The sequence below is a fragment of the Rhinolophus hipposideros genome (genome assembly GCF_964194185.1).
Source record: "Rhinolophus hipposideros genome assembly, chromosome: 20".
Lineage (NCBI taxonomy): Eukaryota > Metazoa > Chordata > Mammalia > Chiroptera > Rhinolophidae > Rhinolophus > Rhinolophus hipposideros.
In genome coordinates this window covers 24,379,438-24,395,985 of record NC_138066.1, presented here as the reverse complement: position 1 = coordinate 24,395,985, position 16,548 = coordinate 24,379,438, and the positions used below count along the sequence as shown (strand labels likewise).

Here is a 16,548-nt window from a genome sequence, read left to right as displayed (position 1 = left end):
CAACTCTATGACATATTATTTTTTTCCTCATTTTATAGATGAGAAAAGTAAAACACAGAAATGTTAATACGCTTGCCATAGTCATATATAGCCACATTGGCTTTAAACAAACCAAGATAAGTTTGTTCAGTTTGACACATAAAAAATTCTTTTTTTTTCTTACTCCTTTTTAGTTATTAGAAAAGTTAAAAGAACGTTGGCTCAACACTGGTTTATGGCATAATCTGGAGTTGGTGAAGACAGTCATTGTAGAACCACAGGGAGGAGAGAAAACTGATTTTGATGAATTACTTCAGGTATACTATGATGCGATCAAGTGCAAAGGAGAGAAAGGTAATTGGAAATTGTTAGATGGTTAATGAAAAAAGTATTTTTTACTATGAAGTAAGAAGTTGGTGCTGTTAGAACTTTGTGTTATCTTTTTAAATGAATTGCACTTAAGAGACAAATTGTATTTTATACTCCTGAGTGAAAAGAAAATAAGTTAAAAAAATTATTTATTTGGAGTTATTCTCCTATGAGTATTTTCACTTGGGAATGCTAAACGAAACAGCATGCATTCAGGTATTATTCCATAGTCTTTCCTACCCTAACTAAAATGTTTTGTGAAAGAAGGTAGGTAGCTCATGTGTAAATATCTTCCTTACTAACCAAATGAGCCCTACATTTTGATGCAAATAACAAACTTTGTGTTTATGTTCTATTAGAAAGATAAACTTGAGTTTTCAAAACATAACTGAAGACTCAATATCAAAGTAAGAGAATGTCCATAAAGAGGTTGATAGGAAGGACTAATAGTAATTTATGAACAATGCAAGATAATAAGATACTATAACATAATTATCAATATCCTAAGCATTCTCTGTGTGTTTTACAATCTCTTCAATATAATATTGATTCAATATGGTATATAGTACAAATTAAGTGTTATGTAAATCATTCTGAGAACTTTACATGATGGCGGTAATAGTAATGATTGCAATTTCAAGTTTTTAAATTTAAAACAGTTGAGTCCCAAGTGTTCAGTTCATGTGCAAGTTACTACTCTGATGTCGTTTTACTGGGTAAGTTTCTGGGAGATAACAGTTTGTAAATTGGTTCACTACCATATTGTACTTAAATGTTAATTTTGTTTTCCTTGTTTATTTAAAGACATTGAATTTTTTAAGCTTTATCTCATAATAGCTTTTTATTTGAATTCTTTTAAGTTTGCTACTATGATTACTTAATAATCAGATCTCTTCAAAATGACAAGAATAGTCAATTTTGGGTGTACTTTTAAAAATGGTGTTTTTTTTTTTGTGCTTAAGATGGAGCCCTGCTGGTAGCAGTTTGTCGTGGTAAAGTGAGTGAGGGTCTGGATTTCTCAGATGACAATGCCCGTGCTGTCATAACAATAGGAATTCCTTTTCCCAATGTAAAAGATCTGCAGGTAGGCCTTAAAGCCTTAAGAAATTTTATTTATCATACAAGTTGTTGATTTTGTGTCAATTAAATGTTTTTCATGTATCCTCAGACATTTTATTGTAATGCTTTAGTGATTCGGAATGAGTGAAAAAGGTTTAGTAGATGCTGGTTTATTTTATTTTTAACTTGTGCTATCTTTTGTTCAACAAGAGTGATTTTCAAAGTGTAGTCCCAGGTCAGGAGCATCGTTATCACCTAGGAACGTAATAGAAATACATGTTTTCAGGCTCCATCCAGACCTACTGAATCAGACACTCTGGAGGTAGAGCTCAGCAATTTGTATTTTATCAAGCTCTTAGCCACAGACTCACATGGGTCCCCCCTTTCTAGGGCCCTTTTCCTAGCTAGCTCCCTTCTCTCGAATGCCATACCCTGCCCTGCAGATTGCAGTGATTTTAGCTGCTCCAAATTCTGATCTCTTCCACCTCAGTTCAGCAGGACCACCATACTCTGCTTGTACTTCAGTACTCTGTGCTGTTGTCGAGAAATTATACCCAGGAAGCGAGCTGAGAATCATGGAGTTCACCTAATGGATTTCTCTTATCTCCAAGATTAGTCTTGTGGTGCCTGGTGTCTACTCCCTGAAAGCAGTCCCTTTATCTATTGTGTCCAGTTTTATAGTTATTTACAGTAGGAGGGATATCCCTAAACCAGTTATTCTGGTCTTAGCCAGAAACAGGAGTTTTGCTTCATTATCACTGATTGTTTGCTAAACATTATATTTGAAAAACTATTTGTAGCAATAATTTGAAGCTTAAGATGGTGTTATCTTCCATCAGAGAGGATTTTCCTTTACGTCCTACAGGCATTGGAAGATGCTAGCAATCTGAGCCCAAGAATTAAGGTTTTTCTGACCACTGAGCTGACTGCATGGAGTATAATTCATATCCCTCTTCCTGGGGCACAACCTGTTAGGATTTCATAGCAGAGCAGGAATTCTTTACCCAGTCGGTTATCTCTTTTAAAACTTCCAGATGTAAGGTTTTGTTATTGTTGATATTTTACTAGACACTGAGTTTATATAATATTAACAGTAATAAGCAGTATATCTCTGGTTAGTTCCTACTCTTCCCTAACTTCTGTACCTCCTCAAAATATCTGAAAATCCTCAAGGGGTATGTAGTCCTCTCAGCCTACTAACTTGGGTGGCTTCCATTACCTTTCTCCAGCCACCTTTGCTACCATTGAGAGTGACCATGCCCGGGGCTCCTGTTCTAAAATGGCTGATGTGCCTCAGGCTGCTACTGAGGGAACAGTTGACATCCACTCAAGACAACTGTCATGTTCACCATCAACAGCGTTAGTGCTACAGTCCACTGAAGCTGAGTGCTGCTGAGTCACTGCTGGTGGCAGTGGTACTGTCTCTTTTTAATGTCTTATCATTTTACCTTGGCCCTATATTATCGCACTAATGCTGCTTTGTTGAAGTGGAAAGAATGCCTTTTCTTTTTTTTCTATGACATGTTCGTCCAAGGTCTTAAATCTGATTCTTTTCCCCCTAAAATTAACTCTTTCCATTTTTGCTTGTATCCTCTCTCTTCTTTGGATATATATATGAGTCTTGAGAGCCAGAAAAGAAGATAATTCTGTGGCTAATATTAGGTTGTACTAAATACTAAGTAACAAAGACCTGAAAGGATTCACATCAAACTCGTAATAGTGATTATGTCTGAAGAGAAGATAAAGGAATGATATTGAGAGTGATTACCAAAGGGACTTTTTCTATGTTTGCTTGTTTGTTTTAGTTAAAAAAAAAAAAAACAAGCTTCAAGAAAATATGGTGAGAATACAGGTGTTTATTATGTTATTCTTTGAAAATTCGTACAATTAAATAAAATGTGTCTTGTGAAGAAAAAAAATTAGATTTATCTTCTATTTTCGTTACCCTTACTCCCAACAACTGTGATGCGGGCATTGTTATTATTATGCCAATCTTGGGTTCTTGATGCTTTATTTCCTCAGGGTACGTTCTTCCCGGGCAGAATCTCAGCCTGTCATGCAAAAAAAGACCTAGTATGCCTGCTCTGACATTCCTCAGTAATGTTCCTGCTTGTCATAGTTCTGCTTATCTGAATCCCAATGGCTCTTGTTGTGTAAAACAACAAGATAACAGAAGACTCAGTGAGGTCTGGGTGGGGAGGAGGATGGTGGTTCTAAAGTGTCCCTAGTTTGCCGAGTATCCCGAGTGGTTACTGAAAGGGCCAAGTAGGATAGACCCAAGAGTAGACCAAGTTGCAGGGACAAGGGACAGATAAAGAGAGAAGTTCTTTACTGGCAAAACTAAATGTAAGGGAAGTGTATTTTTTGTTGCCATATGTCTGGATCCATTCTTCCTGTGTAGCAAACAATTCTAAAACTTAAAACAACAGTCATTCATTACAGGTGGTTGGGCAGTAGATGATCTAGGCTGGGCTTGGCTTGGCAGCTCAGCTAATTTAAGCTGGGCTTATTCACTGCTATGGTTTGAGCATTGTATGTTGAGCTCAACTGGGTCAACTCTGCTCTACATATATATCTCATCCTTCGTGGACCGACAGACTAGCCAAAACATTACATTGCAATGGTAGAGATGCAAGAGACCAGGGTTGACTGTACAAGCACTTTCAAACACCCACTTATATCACTTCTACTAACCTTTTACCCAAAGCATGTCATGTAGTCCAAAGTCAGGAGCATCGAGTAGTCATGGGTATTTTTTACAATACATGGCAAAGGATTTAGAATTAAGACTTCAAAAAGGAGTCTTGGCATTTTTTTCATAACTAAAGGCATCCATATTTTGTAAGGCATCCATTTAAAAGACTGATGTTTATAAGCTTTAACAGTGTAGATGTGCAATCTTTCTAATCATGAAGAAGGCTTTTTATCATTTCGAAATGAGGAGAATATAGCAGTCAATACCTGAAATACCTGAATATCTGAAATAAATCAGAGCATAATTATGAATGGTTTCTTAAAATTCATAAATGATCAAACAAGTTATTGAAAATATTTATTTGTACATTTCTATGGGATATAAAAGAAACGTTTTGAAAATTTTAAGGAAATTCACTTTATTTTTTTGTTGTCCTTGCTTTTGGTGTCATTTAGAAAACCACCGCCAAATTCAAGGTTATACAAATTGACCCCTAATGTCTTCTTCAAAGAGTTTCATAGTTTTAGCTCTTAAATTTAGATATTTGATCCATTTTTAATAAATTTTTGTATATGATGTAAGGTAAGAGTCTAACTTCCTTATTCCTTCAAATTCTTGTAGATAGCACTTAGTTGTGTCATGTTTTTATAATTTATTCTGTCAATCTCTGCCTTTCAATTGGAAAATTTAATCCATTTACATTTAGATAACTACTGGTAAGGAAGGACATACTTTTACAATTTAGCTATTTGTTTCCTTCATGTCTTATGTGCTTTTTATTTCTCAATTCCTTCATTATTGCCCTTCTTTTGTATTTAGTTGATTTTTGTTGTGTACTGTTTTGATTCCCTTCTTTCTTTTTGTGTGTATTTATTATTTCCTTAGTATTACCTTACGGATTACAAGTAATGTCTTGATCTCTGTTTCTCTCATTTTATATTGTTATTGTCATAGATTGTACCTTCATACATTATATGCTCATTATTATAATTAATTGTTTTATGCATTTGCCTTTTAAATCATATAGGAAAAAAGGAGCAATTACAAAGCAAAAATACTAGCTTTTATATTTACCTACATACTTATCTTTACCAGTATCTTTTATTACTTCCTGAAGCACATACTATACTGTGTTCATTATATTAATTATATTGTATTTTAAATGTTTACAAATCCGTTTTATAATGTGTCAGACGGTGTACCCAGAAGTTTGGACAATTTCTTAATTAACATATTGCCTTGGAATATAGTGAGTGTTCAATAAATGTTGGTTTAATTAATGATTAAATATGTTTATTATTTGTCTCAAATATCTATACTTATATTTAAATATATTTATTATTTTTAAGTATTAAATATATTTAATGTGTTAATTAAATTAAAAGTTAAGTATACATTTAATATGTTTACATTTAATATTTTATTAATATAATATTTGGTTTTGTTGTTTGTTTTACTTGATATTGTTAAAAAGCAACAAATCTTCATACCTAGACACTGTGAGGCATGATAATGGTAGTAATCATTATTAGATGATAATGAGAACAGAAGTAAACATTAATATGACTTATAATAAGGAAATACAGGACCTTGTTACAATCATAAATCGTTACAGGAGTTGTAGAAGGGAATGTTTAATTCCAGTAGCATTTTATACTCTATATAATACATGGTAGAACATAATAAGTGGAACATAATATTGATTATACTGGCTGTCTCTCAATTTAGTTTACTATTGCTGTATTACAAATGACCACAAACAAATTGGCTTAAAACAACACTCAGTTCTTATGTCACAGTTTCCAGGGTCACAATTCTGGGCGTGGCTTAGCTGGGTCCTATCCTCAGAGGTTCACAAGGCTGTAGTCAAGGTGTTGGTTGGGCTGTGTTCTCATCTGGATCTTGGGGTCTTTTTCCAAACTCATTCAGGATGTTGGCAGAACTTAGTTCCTTATGGTAGTAGGACTGATTCAGCCAGGAGCTGCTCTTAACTTCTAAAGGCTACTCAGAGTTTCAAGCCATAGGACCTTTTTTGCAGACCCTCTCACAGCATTGCAGTTTATTTCTTTAAGGCCAACAAGGTACTCTCTAGATTCAGCCTGCCAAAATGGAATATAATTTAATCACAGGAGTAACTTCCCCACACCTTTGCCTTATACTATAACCTAACCAAGGGAGTGACTATCCATCACCCTTGCTGTATCCTATTGGCAAGTCACAGATTCTGCACTCACTTAAGGGAAGAGGACTATACAAGACACGACTCACTGGGTTTTCACCTTAGTATTTATCTGCCATATTCTCATATTCTGTAACATGATATGATGAACTAAATGATTTCCATAAATGGCTCTTCCAGAACTAACACAGTTCTTCAAATTACTGGACCACAAATTAGGACTTCATAGTTTTGTTTTACGTAATACTCAGTCTATCATGCAAGAATAAGTAGAAGTTATTTATAAATGAAAACCTTAAATATTCTAGTTTAGGGAAATGAAACAATCTAATTCTGCATTATTGTCTCTGTTTCATTTGAATTCATGTTTAAAAGGTTAAGATTGGTGTCTGGTCAGAAAAGTGATTTGAGTGGGAAAAAGGGCAGTGACATTAATTTCATGATACTAAAATTTTTTCTTAAATTTGAGGCACAAATTAGGGAAGTAAAAATTAAAATACAGTTTAAAATACTAGCTTAAGACTTTTGTAGTCTCAATTGCAGAGTTTGGTTTTTAGAGAAGCAGGAAAATGTATGTTAGAGCCAAAAATATGACTTCTTTGGCTGTGACCAGGATTTCCTCTTCCCACCTTGGGGACTAGAAAGTAGAGGTAGGAAAATTTCATTTCGGAGCCAAGTGTGACTTGTTTAGTTCAAGTCATAATTTATTGCACATACCTCAGGGACTTGAAAATAAAGAAACCCACTATGAAATGTTGATAATGGGCCACTTTGAAGGGCAAGCATTAAGCTGACTTTCCCAGTGAGGATTTTTTTCACTTCTACCTTTTCCAGATGCTTCTGATCATTCTATAAGGACATAACTTAATTGTACAATAGTTAAAAAAAAGAGAGCTTTCCGTGCACTAAACCAAAGTATTTGAGGGGCAGAAGAGTGAACCAAGGCCTTTATATGATCAGATGCTGGTGGAAAAATATAACTAAAAGAAAAGTTGTTTTCTTTTATTGCAATTAAGTCACAGTATAACAAGTTTGCCCTTTTAATGGATATCTAAAGCAAATCCTTTGGCCAATTAGTATGATCTAAAAACTGCAAAAGCCTTCAGCTTTGTAATTCAAGCATCCACTTCTCAAATTGGTAGCATGGTCATCATTTCTGAGGCATTATAAAGTACAATACTTAGATTTTAAAAGTGCATTTTATTTGTATTCCTTAGCGTGGTTTAGGAGTACATAGAAATATTCCCCTTCATAGATATTGTGCTTTTATTCCTCTGAGAAAAACTTCATAAAACTATGGCATGTGGCTAAAAAGTTTTATACTTTAAAACTGTTCAAGTGGTATGTTAGATTTTTATAATTGGGTTAATAAAATTTTATGGTAATATTCAATATCAGAAGTGCACTTACAAAGATTAAAATGATTTATTAAGATAATAAAATTTATATTTGTATGTTGTTTTTCTTTAGTATTACACTATGTTGAGTTACCAAAATAGATTTCATCTAAAAGTTGTTTTAAATTCATATAGTTATCTGCTTAGTTATCTTAGTATTGGCTTATAATAACCATTATGAATTCTTTTTTTAGATAACTTAGTTCTGAAGGTACTGAAATATTTGAGGGAATTATTTTAATCAGTTTTGAAAAATTACTTTCATGATAGAAAAATATAGGCATTTATTTTAGTTTTTTTAAATTAGTTATTGACTTTATAACAAACACATATAAATTTATAGGCTTCATGCATTCTTGGATTTATAGAAATCTCAGGAAAAAGCTGTAATCCTTTGCTTATCCCAAAGGATAACAGCATTGGTAGAGTGCACATTAAACCAGTGCTTTTAAGTGTCAAAATATTATTAAATGATGGCAGTATTAGAATTCTTAAATCTGACATTTCTTTTTAAAGAGAACAGTGTTGTTCCTTCATTTTTCTTGTTGTTTTGACAGCAGTGTGAATATTCATGAATAGATGAATGAAGGCAGGAATGTAAGGGGCTATAGTATATCAAAACAAACATGATTTCAGAAACAAAGCCTTTCTTAATAGTTTTGAGTAGATTCACATGTTTCTTTTGAACCACTTTCATAAATGTGTTGATTTTGAGTGTTTTAGCATTCACTTAACAAACTTTTACTAAGAGCCTAATTTGCACTAAATATAGCAGATGAAGAAATGAACAAGATGCTATCTCTGTAGTAGTGATGTCTATAGTTTAGTAAAGACTCGAACATATAACAGGATATTTTGATGGGATAGGATCTGGATGTCCAGATGTTTAGGGAAAGTGAAGCTGAGCAACACCTTTCACTTTCCATCCAAATATCCATTTACTTTGACTGATTTGCCTAAAATAGATGATAGGGCCAGAAAGATGAGATTTGAATCTTGTCTATATTGAGATTCAAGCGTACAAACATTTGGTAAGGTGAAATGGCCTCATCAAAGGCCAGATTACAAAACTGCTCAGATTATTAAGACTATTCAGAATAATGAAACAACCATGTTTTGAATATCTGACTAGAGTACCAACTACTTAATAGACTGGTGACACGGTGATACACTACACAGATTATAGCCCCTTATCTCATGGAGTTTACAGTCTAGTGAGGAATAGTGACATTAAAGTAATAAAGAAACAATTACTTACAGTTGCGACGAAGACTGTAAGAAAAAGTCACAGGAACTATGAGAATGTATAAGAGGATCCTGACCTAGTTTTGAGGATAAGAAAGACTTCTCGAGGAAGTGATATCTAAGCTGACACAGGAAAGAAGGCTAGGAGGTATGTAGGTGCAAAGAATGAATGAGTATTCTCAGCAAAAAGAACAGCATATGCCAAGACCCTGACATGTAAAAGAGAATTGAAAGATGCTGAGGTAGCAAGTGATTTGGGGAGAATGGCATGTGAATAAAGGCTGAGAAAGGTATTAAGGAGTCAAATCATTTAGGCCCCGTATGCCACTTTAAGTATTTAAGAATTTATTCTAAGTTATGGGAAATTGGATCCAGGAATAGAGCATGAGGTCAGAGTGTAATGGAGTTCTTATTATACTGTAGCGTCTGATACAGGAACCCACCTGGACCTAGCCTGGACAATAACATGTGGTTACCCAGGGGAAACGACTGTGTATATAAACTTAAAGAGCCATAATACTAAACTAACATTTAGGAGTCCAGCAACTAGCTGTTGGAATTGTTGGAAACACTTAGCCAGATCACAGATACGGAAGAAAAACCTGTCACCTCTAAAGGTCTAGAACGAGTTTAATTAGTTAAACCTTTTTTCCCAGCTTGTATTTTTAAGATAAAAGTATTGTTAAGGTAGGTTCTAAGTATATCTTGAAATTCCAAATTAAAGCCTAATTTAAATCTAAGTATGCCATCTAGATTGACAATTTGTGATTTTCCTTGGATAGCAAAAAATGAGAATAACCAAACCTTTTGGTTCCCATCCCTCCTGAAAAACAAACAAACATAAAAACACAGAATACATGGATGAATGGCTGAAGTATCTTTAATTTAAAAATTAACAAAAACATTTTCTCCACATTTCTTAAAGGAACATTTTGGGATCCGGGGAGGAAACATTTAAAATCACAAAATTTTAAGCAAGTTTGGTTGATAGCCTTTTTCTTTGTTTTTCTCCTAATAATCAGGTCATTGTATTTCCTTAGGAAAAAAGCCATGTCTGAATATAGCTACAAGTTAAACCCGTTGGAAGGCTTTAAAAGTGAAATTATCACCCTGGGGATTGTAAGGTTGATTGACACTTAACTATTTCTGCTGGCACGGAGCATAATCAGCAGCACTAATTCAAGGGAAACGGTGGAATCGTTTTTTAACTACTCTGAAAATAACTTTTTTTTTTTTCTTCAGAGTAGAATTTTGGTTGTTAGTGGATTTTAATGTATTTACTTAGATCCCCCTAAAACCTGCAGGGTACAGATATGCAGATGGACTTCAAGTGATTTGATTTTTTTTCCAGCTTTAAAACCTTGTCTCAGATAACAGAAGCCATAGTAGACATCACTGTTCAGTGTTTACAATATCAGTCTTTCTTGTTTTTCACGGAGATTAAAGGTTTGATACCTTGGGAATGAGTTCAGTTTATGCTTTCTAACTGTGGGACAAATAGCCCCAATGTGCCAGGGAGTATAATAAGCTGCACAACTCATAGTGTATTTTCCTATCACATCAAAATTTCCAGATTTGTTGCTTAAAATTACTTCATAGCAGGGTTTTTCAAGCTTGGCACTAATGACCTTTTAGGCAGAATAATTCTTTGTTGTGAGTGATGTCCTGTGGGATGTTTAGATGCCAGTAGCAAACCCTTCAACCCCCACCAGTTGTGGTAACAAAAAAACGTCTCCAGACATTGCCAGTATCTTCTGGTTGAGCGCCATTGCTTTATAGTAAGATATACAAGTGCATGTCATGAATTAAAATTAGCAATCTGCATTTATTTTTAAATTATTTTTATCAAGTTGAAAAAAGTCCAATAAAGCTTTTACTAAGAGCCTAATTTATACTAAATACAGTAGATGGCTTCTTATATTAACAGTCCTTGGCTTCTACCCCACTCCCAGCCCCCTGCTTCTGAAAGGCAGTGACTTTTACTTCTTTTAGTTATTTCATCTGGTACTTTTATCTCCATATTTTATCTTTAATCAGTTTTAAATATTAACTATTTACTTCCTACATGAAATAAGGATTTAGCTTACTTTACTTTCTCTTCTTTTATCCTCCCATATAGTTACATCACAAGTTTTTATTAAATCCATAACCAATATTCACATTAACATGACTATGAAAATATTGTTCACTGTAGTCAAATGATTTCCTTCCTTTCTTGACTTTTTAAAATTTTTCTTGGTATTAATACCTTCCTCCCCTTTTTCTCTTTTTGAAAGATCTTTAAATCTTCTGTCACCCTTTTAAAAATCTGTACAATGCCTCTCAATTTTCCTATCAGAACTGTCAGATAATAGGTCAGTGCTCCCCGCCCCCCAAGACCTCCCTTTCTGAAGTCTCCTGATTTTCTATGTCAGTCAGCACTAAATTGCTCTTTAAGCCCAGTTAATTGCCAATATCCTGAGATTTCCCTTTGCTGTTATCCTAGGATTTTAGTTTACCTATCTTCTGTATTGAATCCCAAGTTTCTTAGGTCTCAGATCTTCCTTCTCCTTCTTGTTTACTGTTTCATTTTTGTAGTACACATCCTCCAACAGTTTCCCCATGCATCTATTTCCTGAACCTTTCTGGACTCCTACTGGCCTAACTGGCTTATTTTCCAGCAGTAGCTCTGTGGGTACTTCGGTTTGAACTTTCACCTCCCTTTGTCATTTATCATTTGTCCATATGCTTTTCATGTTCGTATACTGGGTCTTGAGGTTATAGATATCTCTTAGTTTAATTGAAGATGGTGAGTATGTTTTCTCTTTCTCATTTGTCTTTTAATTTGGGGCAGTTTTTAAGAGGGCAGGAAGAAATGTCTTATTTTTGTTTTTGCCTTCCTGAAACCAGAAGTCTTCATTATTTCCTAAGTATGAGACTTTAGTGTTATGATCCCATATCCTTTATTCCCACATTCACACATGCACATTTGAGAAGCTCTGAATCAAACATTCCTAACAGTAATACTGTAAAGGTAGAAAGTAATATGTTTTTTAAAAATCAAACATGTATTTATGTTTGAAAGTTAAGTTTGAATGTATTTGTAAAAATCTAGATGGCAAAGTATCATAATCTATTTGTTGGGCTGTAGAGGTGATAAACTGGGTTTTAAAGTTTTAAATATATTTTCAGTATTTTCTAATACTCAACGTAATCTTTTTTTACATGCACACTTTCTCTTGCTCGTGTTCATTTTTAAATGTTATAGTGTTCAGTCATGTAAATTTGAGCTTCCCTTCACTGGGATTAGCTTCTACTTTGTATGTCTGCCATTGCCACTAAACTTTTTTATAACCCCCTGAAGGCCACAGTTCTTAGTATTGCATCTTCTAGCATCCACAAGCCTCTTCTGTGAGAGATCTTGCCGTCCTCCAGGGTTATATAGGAGTAGGTACAGGTCTCTGTCGCTTACTGGACGCAACATTACTTATTCCCCTTAACAAAGCCTCTTGATATCTGCTCATTTCTTTAAGAGCCTGCAGTTCCATTTACAGCCTCATGTTGCTTTCTTACGTAAGATAATATTTCACTATGTTGGCTGTTATTGCTCGAAGGGTTTATTCGTAGTTATTTGGCTCTCATTTGTTAAAGTCTCCTGACTTTAACAAAGGAAGGTCTAGATTGTAAGATATATGAATGAAATAATATTTAAACTAATATTTAGGACCAAGGATGCACTCATTCTGTAGATTACACCACGAACATATTTTATATAGTTCTGCTTCAGATATAGCTCCTAGGTTGCAAAATGATCAAAAAAAATTATGAAGGATGTTAAAGAGTGCTAATGTTAGTTATAATTTCTCAGAAAAATTAAGATCAATTATAGAAGTCACTTAGAAAAAGGTATGTTTCAAAACTGAACAGTCTTCTTAATATGCTCTGCCGATGTACATATTTTCATTGATATTTGATGAAAAAGTAGCCATTCCATAAGCCAAAGAAACTTATTTTTATAAGTCACCTAAAATAATGTGTCTATATATTGAGTAGTGTAGGTTAAGCACCTTCATAGAGAGTTGATCCAAGTGTGAAAACCCTAATTTCAAGTGAACAGCCTGAGGTAGATGGCCGGCCACCATTGGCTAGATGGCCTATCTTGTCTCTGTCAGTCCACTGGCATTTTTCATATGCATGCAGCAGTATAATAGGACAAAATGCAAAGTCCGCCCCAACCTACACTGGGTTTTAAAAATAAGGGATAAGTAATGACTCTCCAGCCCACATACCCCTAATCTGTGATGCGATGCTTTACTGTTTCATGCCCATTGTCATTTATTTCTTCATCCAACTCTATTAGTTACGGTTGGCAGGAATTTTCTTTCATTTACAGAGGAGGAAATGGAGAAAGAAAGCTAAATTGGGGATACTGTGACTTGGCCAAGGTCAAACAACTAATAAGAGTCTAAGCCCTGACTCCAAGCCGTGTGCTTTTTCCATTACACCTTCTTCCCTTAAAACAGGCTTTCAGGGGGAAAATATATATGTATGTACATATATATATATATATATATATATATATATATATATATGTGGCATTTTCTGCACTTGATAATGTAAGCATTTTCAGGTTGACCTGGGCAATATTTTAGTGTGGCTAGCTAACTAAATTGCCACAAAGCCTATTTAAAAAAATCTTTTTTAACTTAGTGCTTTACAGAATAAGCATATTAAAGTTAAAGTTTCTTGCATGTCTTAAAGTATTAACTGTCTTTTTTCCCTTTAAATAGACAAATATTAATTTCTAGTTTTTTCCTGTGTTTTTATCTTGACAAATTGTTTTCGTGATTAACAAACTAAGATCTAATGCTGTTTTTGCATTATTATTATCTAAGCATTTATTTACGGTTGTTTAATTACTGAATTACCAATAAACTATTCTGGATGGTAGTTAAATTATTATTAACCAGATGAGGTTGAATATGTTGAATATGTTGAGAATAAGAGATGCCTGATTTAAGGGAAATATATTTTGTTCTTATGTTTGAAATTTTGAGGCTATTTTCAACACTGACAATTTATGACAAAGTTTAATATAGATTTCTCTGCAAAAAGTGTCTTATCCAAAGCAGCCTTAAAGCATATGTGAGATAAGTTACATTATTACTACTATATCTGTTACTTTACTATGTCTTAATTTGTATATCTTGGTAGATTATTATGGTCAATTCCTAACGTAACAAGGAAAGTACGTAACAATTGAAAACCATTTTTAATGTGCTTTTTTTAAAAAAAAAAAAATCTAAAAGGGAGCCTGGCTTCTTAACTCTTGGCACAAACCCATCGTTCCCCATTTAAAAAAATATATATATACTATATTTGGTTAACTTGGTGTTTCAGAAATCTTGAAAATATGCCAGATGAAATAAAACCAGCTATATTCCTTTTATCTAGCTAAATTATTTCACATACAAGATATTATGCTCAGTTTGGAACTCTAACCATTGGAATTTATATTGTGATACCCTGATAAAAGTGTTTACACTGTGATGATATGGAGCAGTAAATGCCTCTAATGCACAGTCTCTGTCTTCCAGATTTGGTTTGCTATAAATGTTTATGTTTTAGGTCCTGTATCTTGGCTAAAGATAAAACTATTCTTCTTGAGTGTTTGCTAGACAAATGTGCTTATTTTTCTGAGGCAAAGTTTTCTAAATATTTTTAATTAGTAAGTTTAGCTGATTGTTTGTTCTTAGTCTTATTTTGAGGCTTAAACTTTTGTGGTAAAGCTTACATACAAGAATATATATATATGTATATATATGGTCTGCCTATGTTGATTGCTTTTAGGAAGGCATTTATTACTGAAACCATAATACATATTTATATGAATTGGGATAAATTCCACCTGCTTTCAAATGAGGAAGTAGTGAAGAGATGCATTTATAGTCCCACCTCATGTTTATTATACCATTTATTTCTTTAGAAGCTACTTAATAAAAGACTACTCTTGAACAGAGCTATTTAAGGGTTTGACTAGGTTGAAAAAATAATCTAATGTTCAAAATTGTGACTTAAATTTCTTGTTGATATATACAGCATAATGTTTTTGGTTATATTACATATACTACTGCTATCAGTAGTATACTACTTAAACACTGCCCCCGTAAAACCGAGACATTGGAAGACTTCAGGAAATTACTATTTGATCTCAAGTGTATTATAATGTAATGGTAAAATTGGAATTCAAAATCATATAACTGCTGCCCAGATATTATATGGGTATTTCTGTGTAATTCTCTAAGTACCACTTCAGTCTTGATTGTCTATCTTTGCTATTCAGGATCTCATCTCTGCTTGTATCAAGTTAGCTTTTAATGCAGAAACATTTTCAGTTGTCTAGAATCTACTATTTTGAGGGTGTTTTTCATTTTGTGTGAACTTTAACTGCAGTTACGAAAAAATGTTTTATGAATTAATGCAACATCTGAAGCAATGGGTTGCAAACTCAAGCCATTACAGAAGTTAAACAGATTATTTAAATGAGTGAGCTAGTTGAGGGTTGGCAAATAGTTCAGATTGTTTTAAGCTACAGTAAGGGCCACACAAAACAAACTGGGCCGTCAGTTTGCAACCTCTGATAAAATAATTTACCGTCTCTCTGCTGTTCACACACTCCAAAACTATACGTACACCAGTCTATTAGGGATGGGCACCAATTGGTTTAAACTCCTTCCAGAATGTACAATTAAATATAGCTGTCTGTTTTGAGAGCCTTGTAAAATATATTTGAAAAGTAATGTTAACTGGTCTAAAAGATCATTTTTCCAAACCACACTTGAGCTCAGTTTATGGTGTTTACTTTCTGTCAAAACTTAGAAAAAAACATTCACAGTTAACTTCCATAGTATAAAATGCCTGTCTCGTTAGGCATTAAAGAAGCATTGGTCAACAGGTATAATATTGTTAAACTGTATTGCTAATGTGAATGTGGACATGACCTCCCAAATAGATCAAAGACTAATCTCTTTGACAGTTACAAGATGGCAGAGCTTGCCATGGGCCTTTTGCTGCTGCACATTGAAACTATTTGTTTGGAAAGCATGCCTAAGGGATGAGAATATGTGTATAAGGATGAGCAGGTAAAAGTAAAAGGTTGTCTTTTGACATTTCAACTAATCCCTTCCAGCCTTTGGTTTACTTAACATGTAAGCTGTTTGCTGGCAGGAGAAACTGGCTTTTTCACATATGCTTTGTGTCATTTTAAATTGGGCATTGATTTTTGTGCTTGATAATTCCTAAGTGTACAATGAAATAGATTCTGGTGTCATTAAAAAGAGGTGTACTGGCTTCCTACCTTTTCCAAACCCTTAGTTTTGCTTTCCCTAATGAAATATATTTCTCCAGAGATAAATTTTTATTATTTTTTAAAAGTCTTTAATAAAAATTTTTAAATACTAAAAAATATTTCAGTTAACTTTTATATATATCTACTTTCAAACGTTTATTTTTCTTCTCACCTAAAATAATTTCTCTAGGTAAAATATTGGCAGTATTTTAAAAGCCATTTGGATTATAAAGAGTATTTGAAAATTTACAAGAAATGGAAATAATATAGTCATATATAAAAATTAATTCATTTTAAT

General features: G+C 33.6%; 1 protein-coding gene across 1 annotated transcript in view; it reads left to right on the top strand.

Annotated features, from left to right (window-relative positions):
• The window catches only part of BRIP1 (BRCA1 interacting DNA helicase 1), a gene marked incomplete at its 3' end in the record, with an annotated part of 148,564 nt that overhangs the window by 107,688 nt on the left and 24,328 nt on the right, over positions 1–16,548 (top strand). The window contains 2 exon segments of the mRNA XM_081027780.1: positions 174–333; positions 1,311–1,432. Coding sequence (XP_080883906.1) covers positions 174–333; positions 1,311–1,432 — 282 coding nt within the window.